The sequence below is a fragment of the Elaeis guineensis genome, chromosome 3 (genome assembly GCF_000442705.2).
Source record: "Elaeis guineensis isolate ETL-2024a chromosome 3, EG11, whole genome shotgun sequence".
Lineage (NCBI taxonomy): Eukaryota > Viridiplantae > Streptophyta > Magnoliopsida > Arecales > Arecaceae > Elaeis > Elaeis guineensis.
The window spans coordinates 72,578,764-72,600,046 of NC_025995.2; the positions used below are offsets into that span (position 1 = coordinate 72,578,764).

At 39.4% G+C, this 21,283-nt stretch overlaps 1 protein-coding gene across 1 annotated transcript; it reads left to right on the top strand.

Annotated features, from left to right (window-relative positions):
* Window positions 1-467: 467 nt before the first annotated feature.
* Window positions 468-7,909, top strand: LOC105033726 (signal recognition particle 9 kDa protein). The gene is made up of 4 exons (XM_010908630.4): window positions 468-660; window positions 792-860; window positions 7,380-7,473; window positions 7,594-7,909. The coding sequence occupies exons 1-4, from the start codon at window positions 589-591 to the stop codon at window positions 7,668-7,670; spliced, it is 312 nt and encodes a 103-aa protein (XP_010906932.1). The 5' UTR covers window positions 468-588; the 3' UTR covers window positions 7,671-7,909.
* The last annotated feature ends 13,374 nt before the right edge of the window (window positions 7,910-21,283 follow it).

A 21,283-nucleotide genomic window follows, 5' to 3' on the forward strand; every position in this document is an offset into this window, starting at 1 on the left:
GAGACATGATCGATCGATTGTTGTTGCAAAAAAAAGATCAATCATTCTTTTGCACTAGGGTAGTTCCACTATAGTAGTGAGGTGGAATTAGGGATAGTCGAAGTCTGTGCACTTTCATCTCCTATTTCAGGACATTTAGAGGATACTGTGGGGATGTACTTCCCTGATAGTTAGATATATTTACTGAGAGACAAATGATGCTGCAAATTGAGTTGCCTCTTATGCAGCTCACCATTTTGATGATGTTTCATGGATAGAGATGGTAGCTATTTGTATTATTGTGATATTTTATTTGCTGGTTTTATTGAATGTATTTAAATGAGACTTGTATGGTCATCCCGTTTTCAATGAAAAAGGCCTAACTAAACTGAAACCTGGTCCAGCCTAGCACGTTGGGCCACCGAGTTCGGTTCGGTCCAAAAGTTTAGCCGGACTCAAATTAAACAAAGCTAGTATGAACCTCGAAACCTGGTGGACGCAGGCGTCGGCCGTCACTCGCAAAAGACATCGAGTGCCTCCGAGCGTTCCCTCGACCGCTCCGATTCCTCCCTCTATCGCCTTCGATCGCGTTTCCTCTTTCTGATTCCAATGGTTTACATCGCCTCTTGGGACGAGTTCGTGGAGAGATCCGTGCAGCTCTTCCGCGCGGATCCCCAAGCGGTATTCCTCTCAATCCAATCTTTCTTTCTTTCTTTTTAGCTCCTGATTTGATCTTTATCTCCTTCTGTTCTTCTTTTCTCTGATTGATTCTTTTTCTTGTTCTTTTGATTTTAATCTCTTTAATCGAGTAGTCTCGGTACGTGATGAAGTATAGGCACTGCGACGGGAAGCTGGTCCTCAAGGTTACAGACAACCGTGAGGTGTACTCCCAAACCCTCTCGCAATCTCTTCAAATGTCGGGTTTATTTTGAGTAATTTACGCTAAATTTGTAGTGAAATGGGAACTATGTTGCAATTGTTTAGAGGATTGATTATCTTGCCCATTGAGAGTTGAGGAGCGAGCAAATTGTAATGCAGTTCTTGATTCTTACGGAATTCTTCGATGGGTCAATGTCACGTTGATTTGCTTTACAATTATTGCATCACGAATTCGTATAATAGTTATGCGGATAAATGTTCGGAATTTGAATCGGGTAATTTGAGAAAGGAAAAGTGAATGCTTGCCCTGTATATGATGTTTATTTTCTCTTTGTCCTAAATTCGATTTGCACGTTTTGATTCCATAATCTTGGATATCTCATTTATTTTGCAGATATATGGGTAATCATTTAGTCATCATTTGGTGTGTGAGCATTCCCTGTACTTGTTTACAAAATAAGGGGCATGGGTTCTTGCCCTTACTTTATAATTATGCATTTGCCATCTACATCCACGAAGAGAAATTGATGTCAGTCAGTTATCTAGTCATGTTCTGCTTGTGAAGGAACTCAATATGATGATGTCAAGGTTTATCTCACCTATATGTATAATTGGTTATGTATATACTACTCCCCTTCCTTTATCCCTCTGATGATTCCAATCAAAGGTTATCATGAGGTCACATCTTCTCAAATGCTTTTCATATTAGCTTTCTTAGGTGACATCCTTCTGAGATTCACCAATTTAATTATAGACATCCATCCCCATGAATGTTGTCCAAATTATTCATTTCAAATTAGCCATCATTTCTATAAAACTGTCACTTCTTAGTGTCTGTTCCCCTTTGTTTCTTGCAGTAATACATTAGTTAGGAGCAAACCCCATCATTTACCATCATGTCAAAATTTATTTACCTGGTTTTGGAATCAAATATGCATGTGTAGTGAACATTTCTTATGCAAATGTTTCATGAATTGAATAAAAACAGTCTTTTCTAACAAAATTTTCTTGTAGATATATAATTTGGTTGAAATCTTAACTCCATGATCATAGTTATACAATGGCATAAATAATATACTTCATCTTTGTTAAGGAGAAAACTCTAACCATTTACATCCAAGTAGCACATCCCTGATGGCTCATTCCATCATGCTTCACACACCAAGCTTTGGGCTTTCTAAAGTTAAATGTCAATTCATTAAAGACAATTAAGAGGAATAAGCTACAGTCTAACCTTTGTCCCCCTTCCATTATAGCATATTATTAGCTGTAACTAATTTTGACAATTGTCTCTAGTTTGCAACAATTATTAACTGTGAAGCCTTGTTCCAATTATTAGGTTGGTTTTATGAGTCCTCAACTGAGTATTTCTTTTAAGCTATATTTAATTTTACTTCAAGCTAAATGTTACTAGGTGTTCTTTATACATATAGGGTGTGGTTGCAATATGCATAGGGTGTGAGGAGAGGAATTTACACCCATACAAAAGTTAGTGTTGGTGGTTGAAAATTGCTATCCTAAATTGTGTTATACAAGGTCTACAATTCCCACATATGAAAAACCACATGTTGGACCTCTCCTCTATGCATCAAGGCTTCTTAGTACATATAATTTTAGTGATGTGATGTTATGTACTGATTTTGAGTGACTTGATGCATAGAAAAGGGGCCTTTAGACATGTGACTCTCTCTCTCCCTCCCTCCCTCCCTCTCTCTCTCTCTCTCTCTCTCTCAGATAGGCATTTTAGCCTAAGAGGTCATGTCCAATAGCTTATGTTCGCATTTTCAACACCAAAGATTTAATTCTATTGTGAGGGCAAAGTCCTCTTCTTATACTGTTTGTGTATTATAATTGCACTCGTACATATGCTTCTATATGTGTGTGTGTTTTGGATATTAGCTGATATTTGATGACAATTTTAAACTAACTGTATGTATCAATATAATGTTGTCATACTGTGTCACATGCCTTCAGATATTTACCTTGGACAGCTGTTAGCCACCTGGACAGTATGACAATTACAGATTAACTGTGATAGTTGCTTTGGACTGATTGAGATTTAATTCTATTTCATCAATAAAGAAAAGATTGATCTAATAATTAAACTGGATAATTTCATGATCAAAATGATTGATCACTAGAAGAGTTTTGCAGAAGTTATTGTAGCTTGTTTTTGCTGAGGTTTCTTCAATGAAAATATGAGCATGTTGAGAAAGGGTGGAATATGGGTAGAAGACAAATATGTTTTAGAATGATACTTGGATTTTGGAGTCGTAATTCAAGTACATTCACTTGATGTTGATACTAGGTTGGTGGAATTGCTTGGATGATTGGAATGCATCACTTGACTTAGAGATTTGAAGAGAATTTATTGCATGTTTTAGTTATAGTTGTTGGTGAGCCATGTTGCATGCTCCTTGTTATGAACATAATTTTTGATAAAATTTCTTGGTGAAATTTTACCAAGAAATTTTAGTATGAACTACCACAACCATAATCATCAAATTTAATCTAGACTATATGGGTTAGCTTTATAAATCCTTGTTTATAAATCCTTCTCTAATGTATTCATTTTTCATTCTATTCGTGTTATCATGCATCTATCTAAACATCACCAGTTCTGTTATGTTCAACTTGTTTTCTTGGACCCTTTATATTGCCCAACATTTTTGGCTATATAATGTTGTAGGTCTATTGTTTTTCTATAAATTTCTTGCTTGCCAGGATATTCCATGATCACATGATACCTCAAAAGCACTGTTCTACTCAATTTTATAGCTCTGGCAAATTTGTCTTCATCTATCTTTCCATTAATTTTATCATATAACAGAGCTGACTAATGATATCTTTGTTCTCCAAAGTTTGAGCAATAATAGATAGCCTCACATAATTTTTCCATGTGGATCCATTACAGCCCCTGATTGGCTACTGCTGGGGTTGGTACCTGCAATCATGGGGGAAAACAGATTCAGCTAAAGGTCATAGAAAGCAACCTTTCAATTGTGCCCTCCTGCATTCTCAATTTTCCTTGCTCCAATTTTCTTCTCTTCTTTGTCTTCTCCTTCCCACCTTCTGTTTCCTTTCCAATCTCAATCCACCATCCTTCCAGTTTCCATTTTAGGACCCCTTAACAATTGCTAGAGGTGGAAGGAAGATATGTTCCATAAAGCAACCTAATCTAGATCAAAGATCAATTAGTAGGTAATATTGTTTCAATTCTTTTTCTTCTTTTTGTAGAAAAGATAATTTCAACTTCTGCAAGGCATTTGATTTTCCATGATTTGATATTTACTGGTGATGATGAAATGCATTAAAAGAACTTGCATTCATAAAGTTTTTTAGTCGATAATAATTATTTCTAGCCTTCTCTCAGCGAACAAAGATAGAATTTCAAGATAAAATTGTGAAAACTTGTTTATATGGAAGTTGGTGGGGGCTTTTTGAGTTCACAGCAGAGAGAGAGGGAGAGAGACTTTCTGAGGATGGGTCTCTGAGTTTTTAGCAGACAGAGAGTGAGAGAGAGGTGGTTGCATAAGAGATGTAATGGGGTTCAGAAAGAGGAAGGAGGAGGAAGAAAGAGGATTAGGTTTGCATTATAGCTAGATGGTAATGAGAAAGATAAGGGAGGGAGGGAGAGGTTGGTTTCCTTGATGGAGAACTTGGTTGAGGCAGAGAGCTTGACAGACTTTCTTCTTCTTCTTCTTCTTCTTCTTCTTCTTCCAGTTTAGAAGCTGGATGGGATTTAAGGGGTATAGTTGTAACCAGCCTACACCATTTCTAAGACAGTGGGAGATGATGTTTAGAAGCTAGGCATGGCTCCATGGCTTTCTCAACTGAAGTTTTATTTCAGATTTTCAATTTTATGTATCATTTGTTACTCTTCTGTCATTCAAAACTTTATCTTATGCAAATAATATGTGCCATAATACTCTTTTCAGATATTCGAAGCAAGTTCACTTGTTATTAGCATAAAAAGATATAGGCTAACTGTGAATCCCTGGTGTAGTTGTACGGGCTTGCTGTGACTAGAAATATTCTTGTTGCAACAAGGAACTCCTAAAGCTTACAGCTTCTCTTGTATAAACGTCCTTAATGGTGTCGATGTATTTCTTCTGTAAACCTTTCCTTCATAAAGCTCGAAAGATTTCCTTTTTTGATATCTTTTGTAAGCTTTCTCCAAGTCAAAAAAGAATGTATGCTGACATTTTTCCATCTAGAAGGATATCTTCCATCGATCTTTGTTCAATTACCCTTCCTATAACTACATAGAATGACTGATATTTAATGAGTTAAGGAATTTGTAGATTTACTCTATCCTATTGAATCAATTAAGTGAACTTTTTAATTGAAATTTTAATAAAACATAATAGAAGAAATATGGACTTGAACTACAATGTAGGACATGAATTCCTAATTTCTTTTGTTTGATTGTGAGTAAACCCTTCTTCTAGCACTTAATTTAAATGAGTCTCTTATGCTTTAGTCATTTAAAGTATGTATTCTAGATGGGCAACTTCTTTGCTAATTATAGTTACCAGAAAAAGGTGATTAGGCATAGTTCAATGAGTGATTTTATGAACAGGTCATGCATCTCTATTTACTTTTGTGTTTGTGGAAAAAGCAGGTGCTAGTGGATGTTTTTCAGATAATTGGTAGATCCTCAAAATGGTGGTCCATAGTTACTAGTTTTTTTCATATGAACACAGGACTTTAGAGTGTGGAACATGGTTCTCATGAAATTCAGTAAACATCCAACAGATGATTCTGTGCCAATATATGTATCTATCTATCTATCTATCATACATATATATATATATATGAAATTTGTAGTGGGTGTTGCAAGAACTCATTTGGCAATTATTTTATTCTTTTATTATTTTTTTGAATTTTTAATTGTTGGAGACTCAGATATCATGCCATTAATGCTCATCCTCCATCAGGGGGAGATATTTCTTCTATCCTTATGCCTGGTCAACTTTGTTGCCATTGCTATCAATTGATTAGTTGTTTCTGTCAGATCTAGGGAAGATTTTAGTCATAGAGAGTGCAGAACAATATCATTTGTTGTGCTAAGAAAACAAATGTTTGAAGAACATTTTAGGGAGATCTGTATACTGGCAAATCTGTAAATATAATGATCTTTTCAGCACAGTTATTGCCGACATTGCTGCATAGGTAACTGAGAGAATCTAAATTTGTACCGAGAAAATGATGGTCTTATCATCAATTTTCACTGATGGGCACATTTAAGATTCTTTTTGAAGATGACTCGTATTATTTCTTTGAATATGATTTGTAGATTCTTCTTTCTATATGCACTATCCAATTTTCAATCCAAGGTCCCCAGATCCTTAATTTGCCTTAACAGTAAAGGAATGGAACTTGCAAGTTTTATGCTTGACATATTGAGCCTGTAAGATTATGCAGATACTTGATTACTGGAAGTCAACTTAAGAAAATTACATAATTACTATTCTGTGTTGCATCATTTGCTCTGACAATCTAGTTTGTGAAACTTCACTCATCAATCATGTGCGCTCTTGAGCATGAAATGTTACATTTATATTTCACTAAACAATCTAGATGTAACCATTTCTTTTGAAAATCATGTTTAACATCAACTAACCTTATATTGTTTTTACTCATCATTCATTGATGGCAACCATCCTCTTCTACCAAACTTAACAAATTTGAAAGCTAAAATTTTACCACTTTAATCTGTAGGGAGGAAAGGCTTTTTTTTTGCTTGGAATTTTGTAATAATACACAAGCATTGACACACAATTCTTGAATCTGTTGAAACAGTCTACGATCATTCTTCAATTTTTAAAAAAATTCGTTTGGCCTATTTTGGCTGTGTTGTTTTTTTTTTTTTTTTTTTTTTGAAAGTTTTGGCTATATTTTATGGATAATCCATGCAGTGTTGCACATTTCATTTTTTTAATAGTCTTTTAAAACAATTTGCTAATTTTCACCTTTAAATTGTTTTTTTTCTATTTTTTCAAATTCATGTTACTTTTTCTTTTTGGATATAAGAGATTTTCCCAAATTTCTCATGAACGTACACCCTCTCTGAATTTCTATCAGATACATGTAGACCTCTGTTCAGAGCCTACAGTTTTTTCTATACTTTAGAAAGTTGCACCAACATGGTCAACAATGTGAGCAATGTGTAGTGAACACTATATCTACAGTGCTGATTAACATATTTAGGCTAAATATAGCTTTTGGATCTATTTACAGTGGCAGTGGACTACACTATAAAGAGAAAGTAAGCATGAGTGAAACAGGCGCCATTTGGCCAATTTTGGGAAATTTTTTTTGCTATTAAAATTTTGAATTCTTTTTTTTCTTTTTTTTTTTTTGCATTTTGTAAGAAGAGTTGTTGCATAATTCTTTTTAAAATATGTTAGGAAGCATTAGTTTGCCTGAAGTTTAGTTTTGTATCAACGTTCACAGAAACAACCAAGTAATCTTCAGTGTATTTTAGGTTGACTGATATAAGAACATGATATTTGCAGTGTCTGAAGTTCAAGACAGACCAGGCCCAGGATGCAAAAAAGATGGAGAAACTCAACAACATATTCTTCACTTTGATGGCCCGTGGTCCTGATGGTATTGTATTGTGCTTTGATCACATCCTAGTAATGTTTGCTAACAAAAAGTATACTCATTTCGGTCAAAATATATTCTTCATTAAGGTTTTGCACATCGGTTTTCTTCTTGATTTTGCAGCTGACATATCAGAAGTATCAGGCAAGGAACAGGTGGAGCAGCAGGCTTCGAAGAAAGGGAGGGGAAGGAGGCAATAAAACTGTATTTGCTGTTTTGCCCCCTCGCAAATGAATCTGAAGATCAGATTTCGGTTTTCTTCGTTCTCTTACACAAGAGCTGGCCTATTGTACGCTCATTCCAGAACAGGGTTGGAATTGCTTTCTGTTACTATTTTCTTGAGTCTCATCTATATTGAACATCAACGTTCCTGTTTAAGCCTCCAATTGCCAATTGGGGTGCATTAGCAAGACAAATCTAAGTAGACAATCATTTTCAATTTTGGCCTATTTTTCCACCACTTATTTTTTTGATGCATGCAAATTTTAGGTTTTTTCTAGTGGTGGTGGACTAAGTTGTAACCTTCACCCGCAAAGAGAGACATTTTCTTCTGAGAACGTGCCTTGCTCTAGATCCTCAACCCTTGAGCACTTTTGGATTCTGGACGGAGCCATGAATATGCTGAAATAAGGTTAAATATGGAGAACAAAAGTAAGGGAGGTGCGAATGGCTCATTCGGTGATAGGCAGATACATTAGGGGTATTTTAAATGGGTTGGGTTGACTCATGATCTGATCCGATTCGGTGTAGATCCGATTCGAATTATTTTAAAGAATCTGTGGGTTCAGGTTGGATTTTAAAATTGGATCTATTTTATTTTTTGAATCGAGTTTGGATTTATCAAATTTTGATCCGATCTGTATCATGATCTGTTGAGATTTTTAGGTTGATTTAGATCTTAAAATAAATAATCCGATCTAATTTGAATTAATCACTCGTCTCTCTTTGTTCCTATATTACATGAATATTAATTTTGATCGAATTTATTTTAATATCTATTATTTTTGAAGATGCATTGATTTTTATATTTTTATCTTTTAAAATTTTATTAAATATTTTAAATTTGGATTAATCGGGCAACGGTAAGAAAAATATAATTAATTTTTTTGGATTTTTCGATGAAGATTGTGGCCCATGGTGGCTCTAATAGTCTCATGCATCAGGATTAAAATTTGTAATGTAAATAATGTTGTTTATAGATCTTCTACTTATTGATCTTGTTATTTATAACTCATATTCTAATCGGTCCGAATCCAAATGGTCCATATTTCATAGGTCGGGGTTGGGTTATGTATAGATCCGATCCAATTCGAATGATTCAGTGGGTCAAAAAATTTGATCATGGATCCGATTCAATCTGATTTTTTGTTGGGTCGGATTTAGATTAATATTTAGACTCGATCAAAAAATTGAATTGGATAAAGATCACTTATGATCCAATCTATTTGCATCCCTAGGTAAAGGAGCAAAGAACCTAATTTGCGTTGGGGAAAGATCTCGGTCTCATATTTCTCTTGCAGCAGTGTAGTTATGATTTTGTCAGTCTCATATTTCTCTTGCAGCAATGCGTGTCCTAATTGGCGGAGGATGTGCACCTATTAATTTACCGCTAGGAAAAAGTTATAGATCACCCGCTATTGATCGTTGCTTGGTTCACTGGAAGTCCATGATTGGCTAGGTGGCGATCATTGAGACCGCTCGCTGTTTGGCACCAATCTGACTCCATCCTGAGTAGTGATTATTATTTTCAATCCTCAATGGAGCAAAACTGGGTGGTAAGTTGTTTCGTTTCTAATTTCTTTTTTGACATGCTTTTGATGATGATTGGCTATTAACATTGATTGATGCTCTGCTTTTTACATTCATGTTTAGGATTGATGTTCTTAGTGTTGGGTGTCATGATCATTTTGTTCGATTAAACTCGTTTTTGAGCATGAAATATTGCATTTTGAGGAAGGAAGCTTATCGCTTGTGTGCAGAGTATACCATTTTTAGAGAATATTAGTTGGAGGGATTTGGAGTTTGGAATCGAAGTGAAAATGATGACTCACATCCTATCTATTTAATTGGAAGGAGTCTTATTTTGATTTGGAGATAGAATGAAAATGATCCAATCTATCTAAAACTCAATTTCCACTCTCTCTTAAAGATTCAAATTTTCATTCCAATTCGGATATCGATTTCGGTCATAAACCAAATGCATCGAGGGATTTGGCTATTTTGATTTGATTTCGATTTCAATTGGAAATCAAACATTCCCTTAATATGTAACTAGTAACTTAGAGTACATACCTAGGATTACAGTAATAGAATAAAATAAAGAGAAGCAAATATGTAGTATCCCAACACCCCCCCCCCCCCCAGGGGCCACAAGAGGACAACCCAAAAGATATTTAGCATTCAAAAGAAATTTAAAAAAAATTGATATGAGATATATGCAGAAGAGTTATTAAAAGTGGAATCTCGATATTTTTATTTTTGATGAAAAATTTTATTAAATTTGATGTAAGATTTATTGAATATTATTGAAATTATTGAGATATTAAAGTTGAAATTTAGATTGTTAAGTTGTGGACTTAAATTATTGACTAATTATTCCATTGTTGCTTTATGATAGCATGATAAGATATCTTGCATATTTATGGAGAGAATTTTCTATGAATATATGGTAGTTACTATGATCTCCGGTTCATAATTTTGGATCAGGAGTGTGATAATTTATATGATATCAGAGTCCAAATGGAAGAAGGAGAAGAAGAAGAAAGAATATACTTAAACTTCCTCACTTTGTTACCCTCCATAAAAATGGCTGATTGCCAGGGTAATTCTTGGCTGGTAATATTAGCGGTGATGGTGGAGGCGCAGAAACAGGAAAAGGTGGCAATTAGGAGTGCAGTTGAAAGATCATTCTTGTTCCAGGCCTGCATTCCCCGAGTTAAAGCTACCATCGTTACAAAAGATGGGTAATTGGAAGGAATTGCAGTGAGAGAACGAGCACCGGCAAGGCATGTCCAGAGGAGTTTTAAGGCTGTGGAAATGCTCCAAGCTGAGGTCTCCTATGGAGTATCTCCTCACAAAGTTGATGATTTGGGGTGCCAACAGCCTAAAAGCAATCGAGAACCTCCTCATGCTCAGAAGGAATTGATTATATGGGCGAGCCGCAATACGGAGAAACTTTCATGCGTCCCCATACCTTCATCAAGGTTTGGAAATTGGTAGTAGTGGAGAATCTTCCTTGAAATTGTTGGATTATGACATGAAATCACATCAGGAGTACGTCGAAATGGGAAGTTTCGGTTCGGTCAGAGAAGCTCGAAATTTAGTGCGGCGTGCAACTGCTCGGGTGCATTTGCATGGTGGATGACCGCATGGAGCGGAATGGAGCGGACCGAGTACGTATCAAAGAGCATTTGCTTGCTTGTATAGAGTCCTTATTGGCACCGCAAATGAGCCAAATCGGATCGAATATCGAATATTAAGAAATTTGAATTTGATTCAATTCAAAATATTCAAACTTGATATTCAATTCAAGATCGATCGGATCTTACTATTTTAAATTCGAATTCAGCTCGATAGAAAAAAGATAATGCTCGAGCACGATTCGACTTGGCTTGACAATCAATCGAGCCATATTTGAGTTCGAATTCGAGCCTTGTCCTATTAAAAATTCGAGCAACACCGGGAAAAGATATTGAAAGGAGATTCAGAGCTCCTTGGAGTCCTTTAGAGGAGATCATGTCGAGTTTCTTCATCTCAAGATCCAGCTACTTTGGAGCAACGAGCTGGTCAACTGCAATGGCAACCCATCGCTGATCTCCATCATCAATCGTGACAATTGGTTTAAGAAGCTGAATTCATTGTCACTGTCCCTTATTGGTGTCAGACATGACCTCCTATAAGCCACCCCTCTCATCTCTCTCTATTTTGACCTTTCGACCATTTTTTTTTCAATTACATCCTACTAAATCTGGAAATCCTCACAATTATTTAACATTTACAGGTCTCAGCCATTCTGTCATGGCTACGATCGACTTCACTCTGTGATGAGGTGTCCAAGATACTGCAAAATACTTCAAAATGCATATTTTGACGTCTTAACAAATAATCGATACTCCTATAGCACTTCTAAGACCTGAGACATGTTTTAAATGCTCTTCACATGTAGCACTAAATGAGAATATCATTAAAGAAAATCAGCATAAACTTTAGCAAATATCTACCAAAAATATCATTTATAAATGCTTGGAAAGCATACGGGATATTACTAAGCCCAAAAGGGCATCACCAATAATTCGTGGCGGCCTTCATGTGTTCAAAGTGCTACATTGGGTTCTACCAAAAAAAAAAAAAAATGCTACATTGGGTATATCAGCTTCTTGAATCTGAATCTGATTGTATCCTGATTTCATATCTATTTTTGAGCTCGTGGAGTTCAAGTAATTCATCCACTATGACACTAATCTTGGATGGTAATGTGATTCAAGACCTGATAGCCTATGCACATCTGCCAATATGATGCACCGCCAGCTTTTTGAACTAAAAGAACCACAGAAGCATATGGGCTGGTACTCCATCAAATTACACTGGCGTCCAACAACTTTATGGAGAATTTGTTCTACCTCACTCTTTTGGAAATAAGGGGATTGCTATGGCCTCACACTAGTTGGTTTGCTCCCTAGCCCATGATGATTTAATGGGTGAATAAGCCAATGAAATCCTTGAATGCATGAAGCACGCCGGATTGCAATCGTGCAACTGCATCAAGAATTGTATATTTGTCTCGCACCTCCTATCGTGCAGGTGCTGGTCGTCTTTGTGTGTGTTTTCCATGGCTGAAAAAAGAAAGGGTCCAAGTGATAGCAGCCGGTCGTCGCCACAAATTGTTGTGGGAGAGAGGTCTTAGGCTTGGATAGATGAGTGCTGGCGCACAAGATCTTGTCGAAGGAGGTGGAACAACTGCAATGGTATTTTACAAAAGTTCAAAAGTTCCTAGAGGATGTCATGGAGGAATTGAGGAGATAGAGGGAGAACTTCTTAGTGTTGGTTCGGAGTGTCTATCAGTGAGTTTCGACGAATTGGATTGCAAAGAAACTCAAGGATTGGGACAAACTCCAATATGATCTAGAGCTGTTTGCCCTTGCCAAGGACCATGACCTCATTCAGTTTCGATCATAGGAGGACTGCAATGTGATCCTAATTGGGGGCCCTTGTTTCATCACTGACCAATTCCTCGCAGTGGAGCCGTAGGTCGCTGATTTCATTCTTGGCACTCAGGTGGTTCGGCAAACAATGATTTGGGTTCGGCTACTGAGGCTACCAGTAGAGTATTGGTAGTCGAAGATGCTTCTGGGAATAGCCTCAAAGGTTGGAAGACCAATGGACATAAATGAGTTTTCATCAGCCGATGCCAGAAAAAGGGATTTGCAAGAATTTGGGTTGAAATTGACTCATCAGAACCCTTAAGGCTAGGGGTTTCAATCTAGGGTACAGTGGCACCTTTTGGCAACCATTCATTTATAAGAATGTGCCACCTATTTGTTATCAATGCGGCCAGTTGGGTCACACCAATGTTGAGTGCCAGTTTCCCCAGAGAGCTCGTCAAGTGGCGGGCGATCCTTGCAGCTGAAAAATTTTTTTTCCTCCCCGATGGTCATTGAGGGAAATTTGGTGGATGGTGAGTCAGTGGTGATTATTGTGTGACCACGGCTTGGTCCCTGGGTAGTGACCTCTCGGATCTAGCAGCCTTGTCCGACTAGGGTTCTAGCCAAGCCAAGGAAGTAGGCCGAGTCCAATCCAGACTCTTTGAGCCCAAGCTCTTCCCCCTCTTGCACAAGTTTGCCAAGGGTGCAAGAGAGCTCACTAGGCTCACCACTGGATTTTGATAGGTGGCAAAAGATCATGAATTTGGCTCACCGGCGATCACCAGAGAAGAAGAGAGATGATTTTGGACCTAATCGAGTCAATTTAATTAAGTTCGAGTCTAGGTTTCATATTCTCAATGAGATGGGCCTAATCCAGGATGCAATGGATGTGGGCCCGAAAGCTAGCCTAGGCCCGAAGGTTGCTCGTATGGCCGAAGTGAGTGAGCTCTCTTTGAAATGGACTAGGAACCAGCTAGGCCAGTCCAAGCCCAAGAGATCCAGCAGCTTTCTACCCAAATTTTGAGCCCAATCCCTTCTCCAGGCCCAATGTTGTCTAGGTTGAGTGACCTAGGCTTGGGTAGTGGGCTGTCATTGTGCAAGCAAAAGCCCTAGGCCTCCTGAAGTGGGTTCTTCTTCTAGATTGATAGGGTCGGGATCTTAGGCCATCAGAGGAAAATTGCCTCGCTCTACATTGTCCCTACCAGAGGAGAAGTTTTCAGGAGCCGTTAGGGGTCTCGCCACCCCATCCTCTTATCCAACGGACCTACCCTCTTGGTGGGCCCACAACCAGTGGTCAGAGGAGGGTTCCACCAACCTGCATCACCATCTCCTAATGGTGTGGCTGCTAAAGAGGGCCCAGAGGAGACCTCTGACAATTCCTGATAGGTGAAGGAGCTTTGGCTGCTAGCACTGCCACCATCCTTCGGTGGGTCCACCCCGAATGGCCATGAAATGGTAGCAAGCAATGATTCGAAAAAGAAGGGTCGGTTGTAGATGGGCCCTACTATGAACCATGAAGCTATGGTGGACCGATTGACGTCAGCTCTTCATGCTTTGGGGGAGCAAGCTGAGCCAATTCGATAAAAGATGTCTGACCTAGATTGGGAGATGTGGCGGCCAAGGAGCTCCGAGACCACCCTCCAACCAACCATTTATTTCTTCGATGAAGATGTTATTTTGGAATGTTCAGGAGGTGGACAAACCCTTCTTCTAGTCTACATTCAAGAGGATCATGCAATTCCACAATCTTGATTTGTCTGTTCTTATCAAAATGAGACTCTGTGGTTCGAGTTTGGCTCATGCCTGCCACCGCTTCTCGGCAAATTGGAGGTTTTATGCTGTAGAGTCTCGGGATTTGGCCTAGGATATTATAGTTGTTTGGAGGACTAGTATTTTTATGGTGGATGTCTTTTCGCCAATATTTTCAGCAAGTTGCCATTGTCATTTATGAAATAAATGGTCTTATTTGATTTTTGTCTAGTATGTATGCTAGTATCGAATATAGAGAGAAGAGGACCATTTGGTAGGAGGTGTCGTGCTTGATTGATTAGGGTACTCCCAATATTGTGGTCAGTGATTTCATCTGCATCATGGATCCCCATGAGAAACAAGATGGTAGGCCATTTATGGATGATTCAAAATCTAGAGAGTTTGGAGACTTCTTACATTCCACCGACTTAGTTAATCTTGGCTTTGTTGGTTCAAGGTTCACTTGGTGCAACAACCGCCAGGAGGGTGCTAGGCTTTGGGAGAGAATTGATAGAATTCTTGTGACGGTCTCTTGAATTCAGAGATTTTTCAATCACCTAATTCACCACCTATCGAGGGTAGTCTATGACCACTATCTGATCTTATTACTTTTGATACCTCTTCCTCTTATCGGTGACCCATTCTGATTTGAGAAGTTATGGCTTTCTTATCCTTGATCTTGGGATATCATGAGGAAGGTCTGAAGATTGTTGGTGAGAGGACATGCTAGGTACCGAGTGACTCAGAGGCTTGAGTTGATGAGAAAATGATTACTGCTGTAGAATAGGGTTGAGGTGGATGATATCTTTAGAAGGCTCAAGATTGTTGAGCCTAGTATTATGGAGCTCTAGGAGTGTGAGGATCAAGAGGGTAGGCTTGCTGATTATGATCTTGTCGACCTTCAGGGTAAGCTCTTGGAGCACCACTCCCTCCTAAGATTGCAAGAGATCCTGTGGAGGTAGAAATCTAGAGTTCGATAGATCAAAGAAGGAGATTAGAATATGAGATTCTTCCATCAAGCCACCATTATCCAAAGACATTAAAATCAAGTTCGAGTGAATAGGGGTGCTAATGGGTAGTGCTTGATCGAGGGGAGGTGATCAAGCAGAGTTTAATGCATTTCTTCATATTAAGATGGATAATGCCTTTGGATACGGGTGGTGCCTTTCAGTCAGCCCCTCCTAGCAAGATGGTCTTAGAGCAGGAGAGCAAGGATCTTACTAGTATAGTGGCAGCAGATGAGGTGCGAGGGTTGTTGTGGTCTATGGTGGAGGATAAGGCCCTTAGGTTAGATTGCTTTTTCACTACTCTTTTTCAAATGATACTGGCCTATCATTCAATCTGAGATGCTAGTTGTAGTATAGGAGTTTTTCGTCATAAGTCAAATATCGATAAACTGGAAGCGGATCTGTATTGTCCTTCTACCAAAAAGATAGGATGCATCAGAGCCGAGTCACTTCAGACCCATTAGCCTATGCATAACCTTGTATAAGGCCTGTGCTAAGCTGATGGTAGGTAGAATGAAGTTGATCCTTTCTCGATTGATTTGCCCTAAGTAGGAGGTGTTCGTTGATGGTCGTAGCATCTCCAATAATATCCTCATTGCTCAGGAATTCAGGCACAATCATCATCATGCTTTCACTCACCGCTGCTTTATGGCAATCAAGCTAGACATAGAGTAGGCTTACGATTGCATAAGTTGGTGGTTCCTGGAGCAGCCTTGGAAGAGTTTGGATTTCATCCCTGTTGGATCAGTTGGATGCCCTCAAACTACTTCTGCTCCATAATCTAATTACAATAAGATTTTTTTTTATCCCTATATCTCTTTATTCTATGTGTTGATGCCCTCTCGTGAGCTCTTCGTTCTACATCCTAGGAGCCATATCTGGACCCTTATCTACTGGCTCTGAAGGTCTAGCCGATCTTGCACTTGATTTTGTAGATAACTACTTGTTGGTGGGCCAGACTTCTATTCGGATTGTTGCTAGCTTCAGGAGGATGTTGGAGGAGTACTGCTCAACATCAAGCCATATAGTAAACCTCCACAAGTCAGTAGTGTATTTTAGCCTCAAGACATCGGCTCAGTTATGGCATATGATCCAAGGCATTCTTAGGGTCACGGAGCATGGTGAGGTACTGCTCTACCTGGGGTCCCCATGTCAAGTCACGGGTTGAGGAGGACTAATTATTCAGTGATGGAGTATCGATTCATGAGCGACTTGAGGGATGGCAAGCTAGAGCTTTTTCTATGATGGGCAAGCTTATTTTGGTGAGGTCAGTTCTTAGTTCTATATCTATCTATCTCCTCTCCAAATGGTCCTACCCAAGACTTTGGTGGTGAAGCTTGAGCAACACCTTCGAAGATTCTTGTGGGGCTCAAGATCTAGAGGTGGTGGTGTGCAATTGCTAATTTGGGATGTTGTATGCTAGTTACTGATGGATGGTGGTGTGGGGATCCAGTCCCTGATCGCCAGACAGAAGGCCCTTATTGCATGGCATGCGGCCCAATTTTAGCTTGATCCTGACAGTTGGTGGAGCATGGTGATGAGGGCTAAATATGGTTCGTGGACTAGTTCCATGTGAGTCTACGCTGCTCCTTTTTGTGGAAAGAGATTTGTGTGCAAGGCCCCAAGTGAAGCGAAAATTTAGTGCAGGGGCAAAATGGTAATTTTAAAACTTTTTTAAAATTACTATTTTACAGCAGAATTATTAATTAATCTCATTAATTAATACTAATTAACCCTACACTAGGATCTAAATATGATACAACAGCATGCATTTAAATTTGAAATTCAAATTTGAATCAGTAAACATTTTACAGTACTGTGCTCAGAACACATCACCTTTTGCGGGTAGTCGATCACCGCAATCTGATCACCATCGGAGGGCTTTGATTGTCACGTCACAGCCACCCAACTGTCTGGCCTCTGCGGATCGTCCACACGAAGCTCCCGTCTGATCAGCTCCTCACGAATGCTAGTTCGTGATTTCACCCTTTTGATGGTAGATGTTGATCGAACTCCTTCGATCGATGTGTGCCGACTTCTCGGATGCTTCGGATCGTCTGCACAGTTACTTGAGAGGCTGATAGATTTCTCTCTGAAATTTGGTGGACTCACGATACTCGTGGCACACCAATCTCACTTCCCGAACCCTAGGTAGAAACCCTAGGGTACACACCAAAAACCCTGCGCCCAATTTTCTCTCTTTTCTTTCTTTTTCTCTCGGAAGGTTTTGGACCTTTACCTTACGCAGAAGCCTTCCTCACGCCCCAAAGTTTCTCTCCTAATTTTTCTACGCACGTCCCACCTTTCTCCTCTTTTTAAAACAACGTCGAACGTGTCTTATCCGCGTGAGAGGATAAAGACAAGAGGTTACACATTTGAATTCAAATCAAATTTGAATTCAAACGAAAACCAACTTATCCCTATCCTTTTGGGCGTGAGAAGAGAAGGGGCGTGGCTCTTTGTGCGTGAAAAAAGTTTCACGAGAAACCTTTTCTCGTGTAAGTAATGTGGTGCACAAAATGGATAAGGATGAAAGGGCAAGTGATAAGTTATCCATTCAAATTCAAACATGCTTTGAATTTGAATGGCTAACTAATTATTTTATCCATCCATATGGCGCACAAATGAGGACGTGGGGAAGGGTTTTGCGTGAGAAAAATTTCATGAGAAGTTTCTTCTCGTGAATTCAAATGGGTGCAAGGAAGTTGGGTGACGCAGGGAATTTAAAACAAGGTGGTTTGATTCAAATTGAGCCAACCTAGTTTAAAATAGGTTGAGCACAATTAGACCAAATTAAACCCAACATAATTAGGCTTAATTAGGCTTAATAAAATCCTAATCAAATCAAAAATTAACTAAACCTAACCCCTGATCAAATCAGGGACTAAACCACCTTAGCGATTAGGTCAATATTTAACCTAATCGGGTCAATCCAAACTGAATCCAATTCAATTGGACTTGATCCAAAAATAATTACTCAATCAAATTGAGTTAATTAGTGATTAAATCACTAATTAAACCTCTCATAAATATTGAGTCCAAATCCGATGGGCAATCAGGCATCAGAGACCATCGATATGAAACCCTGATCAAAGAGTTCAAATTTCAAATTCAAAATTCGAAATTCAAATTTTTGACCCCGGTACCCAAAATGTGTGGAACTCATGATTAGAGAATCCTAATTCTCAATCATAGAGTTCTAGATAGATAAGACTCATAATCAGCCATCAGATCAGAAAGGAACCTCTAATGTGTGTGACCCCGCAGGTTCGAACCTAAGCCGGTAGCACAGGAACCAATTTCTGTACTAATCGAAGTGACCATCTAGCAATGGTACCCGACGACCGGATAGGTCGAATAATCGCAATCGCAACATTCAGAACCTACGTGAATATGGTTACCGTATAATTCATCCCTTTTGACCCCTGTGTTTAGGATGACTCAGAGTTAAACTGTCAACCCTGATGATATCATCCGAATCGTGCTCAACTCAATTAGTCCTGTGACTCCTCACTAGGACTACCCTGGCCAAGGTTTTGCTAAATTGAAACACGACTGTACACAGCTCCTAAACTGGAGCGGTCAATCCCATCTTGACACACGCACCGACAAGTCAAGTACTTGACTACACCCAGCAACCTTCCGTCACTGAATTAGAAATTCAGATAGTCCAGTGCCTAAGTGCAGTGAGTTGCTTGCAAGTCACCGTGGCGGTCTCAGGTCGGAGGGACATTTATACCCATATCTCATCGGAGCAAATCTTGACAGCAGAAATAGCTCCGGAGTTGGTCACGTTCAGTGCAGATGTACTATTACATCTCACCTGTATGCCATACCAGTGTCTCCACACTCTTTGGTTATGAGGACAACCAACCCATATGGCACACAAGGACCTATGCTCGATAAATGTTGTCATCCTTGGTAACAACGTATCATTTGGTCGCGAACATGTTTAAGGACTAAGCGACAAATCCTCCTTTGTCGAGTCTAAATAGTCCTAAGGACTTCACCACAACATAGGAGTTCATTAGAAGATGAAACATTTATGATGAAAAAATACCAAAATAACTTTTATTTATTTATAATTCATGTACTAATACAAAAGGAGCACAACCGTCAACAGGCTGACGATTGACTTTGGGACACTATTCCCAACAATCTCTCACTTGGCCTAAAGCCTATCGGTGCAGTATCTAATACCCATCTTAGACTTGTAGTCGTTGAACTCCTTCACCGCAATGGCTTTAGTGAATGGGTCGGCCAGGTTCTCCTTCCCGTCGATCTTCTGAAGGTCGACGTCACCTCGATCCACGATCTCCCGGATGAGATGGTAGCGGCGCAGAATATGCTTCGTCCGCTGGTGTGCCTTTGGTTCCTTCGCCTGAGCAATGGCTCCAGAGCTGTCGCAGTAGAGCAGAACTGGACCAACAAGGGAGGGTGCTACTCCGAGCTCGGTGATGAATTTCCTCAGCCACACCGCTTCTTTGGCAGCATCTGATGCAGCAATATACTCCGCCTCGCATACTGAATCAGCCACAGTGTGCTGCTTGGAACTCTTCCAGCAGACAGCCCCACCATTAAGGGTAAAAATAAATCCTGACACACTCTTGCTATCATCGCGATCAGACTGGAAACTAGAGTCTGTAAACCCTATAAGTCTCAAGTCCGATTCACCATATATAAGCCACTGGTCCTTAGTATTTTTAAATACTTCAGGATGGTTTTAACAACCTTCCAGTGATTCTCTCCTGGATCAGATTGGTATCTACTCACTACCCCTAGTGAGTATGCCACATCTGGTCGTGTACATATCATGGCATACATGATAGATCCCACTGCCGAAGCATATGGAATCCTACCCATACGCTCTCTCTCTTGAGGTGTTGTCGGACAATCTCTCTTCGAGAGAGAAATTTCATGGCCTATCGGTAGATAGCCTTTCTTGGAATTTTCCATGCTGAACCTTTTCAGCATAGTATCAATGTACGTGGACTGGGATAAGCCAAGCAACTTTTTGGATCTATCCCTATAGATCCTCATCCCTAGGATGTAGGAAGCTTCTCCCAGATCCTTCATGGAGAACTGTAACGATAGCCAAATCTTTATTCCCTGTAATGCAGGGACATCATTCCCGATTAAGAGAATGTCATCCACATACAATACAAGAAATACTACTACTGGACCATTAGCCCACTTATAAATGCAGGGCTCTTCTCCGTTCTTAACGAAGCCATACGTTTTGATCGTCCTATCAAAACGTATGTTCCAACTCCGAGATGTCTGCTTAAGTCCATAAATGGACCTCTGTAGCTTGCACACCTTAGACTCATCTATGGATGTGAACCCTTCAGGTTGTATCATATACACCTGTTCGTCCAGCTCTCCATTTAGGAAAGCTGTCTTCACATCCATCTGCCAGATTTTATAGTCCAGATGAGCAGCTATCGCAAGCATAATCCGAATGGATTTGAGCATTGCCACAGGAGAAAACGTCTCGTCATAGTCTATACCATAACGTTGACGATATCCCTTGGCAACCAGACGGGCTTTATAGGTCTCCACCTTTCCGTCTGCGCCCCTCTTCCTTTTGAAGACCCACTTACACCCTATGGGTTTTACTCCTTCGGGTGGGTCAACCAATGTCCACACATCGTTGACCTTCATGGACTCCATTTCGGATTTCATGGCCTCTAGCCATTTCTCAGAGTCAGATCTCTGCATTGCATCCATGTAGGTGATCGGATCCTCATCGTTTTCATCAAGTTCGATAGGATCACCATCCCGGACCAAGAAACCATAGTATCTGTCCGGTTGATGTGGTACTCTACCAGACCGCCTTAATGGTGCATAATCAATGGGCTCCGGATCTGATCTAATCAAATCCGGTTCAGGTTCAGTAACATGTGTCAGTTTTTC

What these genes read in the sequence shown, in the direction of transcription:
- LOC105033726 (XM_010908630.4), top strand. Translation starts at nt 589, where the DNA reads ATGGTTTACATCGCCTCTTGGGACGAGTTCGTGGAGAGATCCGTGCAG. An exon ending in TCCGCGCGGATCCCCAAGCG is followed by an intron (nt 661 to 791) that starts GTATTCCTCTCA and finishes TTAATCGAGTAG; the next exon opens with TCTCGGTACGTGATGAAGTA. An exon ending in AGGTTACAGACAACCGTGAG is followed by an intron (nt 861 to 7,379) that starts GTGTACTCCCAA and finishes TGATATTTGCAG; the next exon opens with TGTCTGAAGTTCAAGACAGA.